Source organism: Larimichthys crocea, chromosome XIV (genome assembly GCF_000972845.2).
Source record: "Larimichthys crocea isolate SSNF chromosome XIV, L_crocea_2.0, whole genome shotgun sequence".
NCBI classification, from domain to species: Eukaryota; Metazoa; Chordata; class Actinopteri; family Sciaenidae; genus Larimichthys; species Larimichthys crocea.
This window is the reverse complement of record NC_040024.1, coordinates 12,724,134-12,730,133: the sequence shown is the minus strand read 5'-3', so window position 1 is coordinate 12,730,133 and position 6,000 is coordinate 12,724,134. Positions and strand designations below refer to the sequence as shown.

General features: G+C 37.8%; 1 protein-coding gene across 1 annotated transcript in view; it reads left to right on the top strand.

The window, feature by feature from the left end:
• The first annotated feature begins 259 nt into the window (after positions 1-259).
• Positions 260-6,000, top strand: part of slc6a20 (solute carrier family 6 member 20) — a 30,127-nt gene continuing 24,386 nt past the window's right edge. Inside the window, exon 1 of the mRNA XM_019266838.2 lies at positions 260-496. Within this exon, the coding sequence (XP_019122383.1) occupies positions 373-496 (124 nt within the window). The 5' untranslated portion in view covers positions 260-372. The remainder of the gene's footprint in view (positions 497-6,000) is intronic.

Here is a 6,000-nt window from a genome sequence, read left to right as displayed (position 1 = left end):
ACAACAAGCTCCATCTCATTATGTGAGGACTCATGACTGAAACACTCTCTCTCACCGACTTTAATACATTCCTACGACTAAACCTGACACTGAACACCTTTTGATTTGAACAGGTTTTTAATATAACTTAATGACTACATATCCTGAGAAGCTTTGACAGCGCTTTGAAATGAAAGGGTCGTGGGAGGTGTGGTATTGTCCTGTAAGAAGACCCTCCTCCTCAGATTGGGCACACAACAATCAAAGTGACCTTATAAAGAGCTTACAGTGAACGGTTCACTCACGTCCTCCTCCTCCTCACCGCACACTCGTCCACTCTCACTGACGCGTGAAGGTTCGACTGCTGACTGGACACGTTAACAGGACGCAGACATGGGACAAGATGCGAGACCCAACTGGGACAGCCCCATGCAGTTTGTGCTGGCATGTGTATCATATGCAGTTGGACTGGGAAACGTGTGGCGGTTTCCATATCTCTGTCAAATGCACGGTGGAGGTAAGTCACTAATACCTGTCTGCAGAGCACACATGCTGAATAATGAAAAGTTCAGATCATGATATATGTTGCACATCATACGTTTTAAAGAAAAGGTCATTTTTGAAAGAATGAAATTTAACAGTCACTTTTCCACTGACTTATGTACTCTGTTCAGTGTTATGTAATCATACAGTGTGCTGTGTCATTGTCAATAATGTACAGTGTCATCCTCGTTTAAACTTCTCACTCTCTTTTGATTTCAAGAACAAAAAATAAAATAAATGAGTGGGATTGATGCAGAAAGAGTTCTTCTGATTCAGGATAGCATATTACCTCCAGTTTATTGACTTGTTGTCTATAATGTGAGTCATGCAGGCTGTTTCTGGCGGTAAATGTCCCTTATCACACTGAATGAGTTATTGTTAAACAGTCAGTTGTCCCAAAGTTGAAAGTAGCAATAAACTAATTGCAGGTCATAAACCAGGAAGTCATCCTGTGAATGAATTAGTAGAGATTTATGTCGCCTATCTACAGACTTTACACTAACTGCTGCTGTGGTCACATGATGTTTCTTAGGTGTAGCTAACTACTTGTTGATCATAAACCTTTTATTCTCTGTGTTTGCGTCAGGTGTATTTACTCTTATTTAAGATGTTAGGATTAGGGGGGTATTTAGCTCAGTTAGGCTCAGTCCTCGCTGCGGAAGCCCAGGGTTCGAATCCGACCCGTGGCTCTTTCCCACATGTCATTCCCAATCTCTCTTTCCCCACATTCCTGTAACTCTTCAGCTGTCTCTGTCAAATAAAGCTAAGGCCAAAAAAATAATCTTAAAAATAAATAAATAAATAAGATGTTAGGATCAAACTGTGCTGGAACAGTACAAGTAAGAATAAATGAATATTCTCATGAAACGGGTCCAGAAGTGAACATTATGAGACCTGCTATGCCTTTATGGGTCTTATGCATGGATCACTGAACAATGAGCACACATCTACTTTAATTATGGCCCAGGACATGTAAGTTCCAAGCAGCAAACCAGTGGAGACATGTGACAGGCTACTCTCACGGATGAATGGGGACAACAAAAACTCCAAAATATGAAGTTTTATTTGAAACTTATTTTTTCTGCACAGAAAGTGAAAGTGAACAACAGCAATTCTCTGTATTTTGTTCTAATTGTTGAGATTTAAGAAGATCTCACCAATCAATAAAATAATAACATAATAAAACATTTCTAAAACATTACACAGCAAGATGGACCGGATATGGATATTGGAACACTTTTTTGGTTCATAATAAGTGTGTAAACATGTAATAAGTTATAAACATAAACTGTAAATGTAATATGGAAGGACATTATGAAGTTGCAACGGTTGTTTGTAAAACTGTAAATAGATCATAAATGCTTTCCAAAGCATACCATAAATATTATTTTAGTGACCGTAATAAAGTTGCAGTAGTTATCAAGACTTATGTAATACTATCATAACCATGATTTTGACACTTGCCATGAACATGAAGTCTTGAGTCTTTATGAATGATTATGCCCACTGTCATTAAGTGTCAGCCTTTAAATGATGTTAATTTCAATGAAAACTTTGTTTAGGATGTTTTTGCTATGACAACACAAACGTGCTATAGGAGGTCCAGTTATCAAACTCAAAGAAACTGTTTAGCTTTATGTCTTAACAATGCAGTAAACTAATATGCGGTCCGATTTGACATTGAAACAAATGAAGATTTATTAACATTATTAATTGTAAATTTGTTATTTGTTAATTAAGTTTGTTAAAAGAACTTTTAACTTTAATAAATGACCATAGATCTTTTTAATATAAAATTAAAAAGTTAATTATAGTGGGTATAATTTTGATCTTTGGGAATTATATACCTTTGTAATTAGGCCTAATTCTTTTACATGGACATTCACTAGCAAAGCTGACACCATCAACAAGATATGTTGAAATGATTCATTCATAAAACTAAGAGAGTGAAGTGTGAACTCCTGTACGTCTTCTGTTTGCTGTGTTGTGGTAAAGCTTCAGTGGGGGATCAACCATAGCACCCAGTACGATGGACCCTCCAGTTACTTAGGACAAATGGAGCAGGGCTGAGATCTTTGAGATCTGAACCATCTGATCCACTTCTAAAGACAAATAACCATGATATGTCCTGTTCAGGGATACTATCAAGGGAGACTGAGGAGACAGTTTTGATTTGGTTTTGGTTCACTTTAATTAGAATACCATGGTCACTAATACGATGACTAAGAAATGCAGGTGTGACAAAGTGGGTCAAAGTAAAGAGGAAGCTGTGAATTCTGAGCAATTATAAAATAATAAAATAAAGTGTTTGAACAGCTTGGGGATGCTGTATCTGGAGCAGATAGTGTGGACATACAGCAAGTCAGTGGTAAGAGGAAGGCAGCAAGAAAAGATGTACTCTGAGTAGTGAAGTTATTTGAAGATAGTTGGATGCAAGGCCCAGAGCTTCAGTTAGGAGTTTAGAGAAAAAGCAAATTCTGCTAAGGTCAGCTTGATGGTATGTGTTATTTATTGTCATGGTTACGAGATCTAACAATGGGAAGGTTATGTTGTACATGTTGCATGTGTTAGTCATGAAAATAGGGCCTGTAAGACACTCAGGATTTAAAGGTTGATATAAGTTCACTAGTGCTGAATATCAAGAAACCAGCATTGGTGGTTATATGCAAGAGTGGGTAAGCAACTGAACTTCTGAAATGAAAAACAGTAAAGAGAGACAGCAATGACGACAGAATGACCAGGAACATGAGCTGTTCAGTGGTGTGTGAAGGTGGTTTGAAGGTCATGTATTACGTTTGCTGCTGCAGGGAGGGAATAAAGTTCCTGTTTACGATCCTTCATAGATTATACAGTTATTGCTGCTAAGCCTTTTTACCAGCTGCGAGTCAGTAAAATTAGTCAACTCAACGACTTATTAATAGAATTGTATACGATAGCCTTGTTGCCAGTAATGGAATAGCTAAAGGTCTAGGTTTGGTGTTTGCTTTGAGTTGCTCAGGGTTGAGCTCAGCCTGACACTGAACACCATTTGTTCCTGATCTAAGAGAAATACAGAAGTTCAGAATACCAAGCATTTTACTGAATTATTGACTTATCTTCCAACTAGTTTCTTCCTAATAAGTAGCTCACTAAATTCAAGTGAACTGTTGGTTTAACTTACAACAAGTTTCCAATGAACTTCTGCACACCAGTACATTTTTAACTACTTGTATTCTCAACATTTTCTTTTTAGCATTTCAGCATATCAGTCTGACTGCTAAATGCAATTCATTATTGCCAACTTTCTTTCATTGTGAGCCACCACAAATAGCTAATTAGAGACAAAGACACCTTTATAATCAAGAATCAAGTCAAATGCCCATTGTAGCTACACTGTCCATTAGATTAGATTAAATTAGATTAGATTAGATATACTTTATTGTCCCTGTGGGAGTTTGGCTTGGGCAAAAAGTGCTGCACAAAGCAACAAATAAAAATAAAAATTGTAACACACTAAAAAATTGGCAACAGAATAAGAATATGTGTTAAATATTATACCTGCCATGTGAAATAAAAGATATAAACACATGGACCTTGAAAATGAGAAGTCATAAAGCCATAAAATCATCATTATACTTAAGAACACTCAAGCTGTTGGATTGTTGAGTAACTAAATAGATATTGGAATGAAATAAAGTCTAATAAAGCTGTTGTTATTACATTGGCTGACCCTGTAATGTCTACTTGATAGTAATAGTTCATATTCAGAGCATAGAATGTCTGACAGGTCCTTTAGAATTCAAATCAAATCAAATCAAATCAAATTTTATTTGTATAGCCCATAGTCACAAAATACATTTGCCTCGGAGGGCTTAAAAATCTGTACAGGGAGTGACACCCTCTGTCCTTAGACCCTAGGTTCGAGTGAGGAAAGACTTGCCCACAAAAAACCTTTAACAGGGAAAAAAGGTGGAAGAAACCTCAGGAAGAGCCACAGAGGAGGGATCCCTCTCCCAGGACGGACAGTTGTGCAACAGATGTCACATGTACAGAACAAATCAACACAAACATACTGTACAATTGCAATGAATGATGAAATAAACAATGAACCTGATCTGAGCCAGCCACTATGAGTATCAAAAAGGAAAGTCTTAAGTCTACTCTTAAAAGGTGATGACCGTGTCTGCCTCCCGAACCCAGAATGGTAGTTTGTTCCACAGAAGAGGAGCCTGATAGCTGAAAGCTCTGGCTCCCAATCTACTTTTGGAGACTATAGGAACCACAAGGAACCCAGCGTCCTGAGAGCGCAGTGTTCTAGAGGGGTAGTAAGGTATTATGAGCTCTTTTAGATATGATGGTGCTTGACCATGAAGAGATTTGTAAGTAAGGAGAAGAATTTTAAATTCTATTCTAGATTTAACAGGTAGCCAATGCAAGGAAGCCAAAATGGGAGAGATGTGATCTCTGATCTTGGTTCCTGTCAGAACACGTGCAGCAGCATTCTGAATTAACTGCAAAGTCCTAAGAGACTTATTAGAGCAGCCTGATAACAAAGAGTTACAATAGTCCAGCCTTGAAGTAACAAATGCGTGGACTAGTTTTTCTGCATCCGCCTGAGAGACAATGCGTCTGATTTTAGCGATGTTACGTAAGTGGAAGAATGCAGTCCTCGAAATTTGTTTTATGTGGACGTTAAAGGACAAATCCTGATCAAAAACAACTCCAAGATTCTTTACAGTGGAGCTGGAGGCCAGGGTGATCCCATCTAAAGTAACTAAGTCTCTAGAAAGAGAGTTTCTGAGGTGTTTGGGTCCAATTACAAGAACTTCAGTTTTGTCTGAATTTAACATCAAAAAATTGTAGGTCATCCAACTTTTTATATCCTTAAGGCATGCTTGGAGTTTAGTTAACTGATTGGTTGCATCAGGCTTGATCGATAAATATAATTGGGTGTCGTCAGCATAACAATGAAAATTGATAGAGTGATTCCTAATAATGTTCCCTAAAGGAAGCATATATAAACTGAATAGAAGTGGTCCAAGTACAGAACCTTGTGGGACTCCATGACAAACTTTGGTCTGCATGGAGGATTCATCATTGACGTGAACAAACTGAGATCGATCTAAAAAGTACGATTTAAACCAGCTTAGGGCGGTTCCTTTGATGCCAATTCGATGTTCCAGTCTCTGTAAAAGAATTTGATGGTCAATGGTGTCAAATGCAGCACTAAGATCTAACAGGACAAGTACAGAGATGAGTCCTTTGTCTGATGCCATTAGGAGGTCATTTGTAACTTTGACTAATGCGGTCTCTGTGCTATGATGCACTCTAAATCCTGACTGAAAATCCTCAAATAGACTATTGTTATGGAGAAAGTCACACAGCTGATTAGCTACAGCTTTCTCAAGTATCTTAGACAGAAAGGGAAGGTTTGATATCGGTCTGTAGTTGGCTAAGACCTCTGGGTCTAGAGTGGGCTTTTTAAGAAGAGGTTTAATT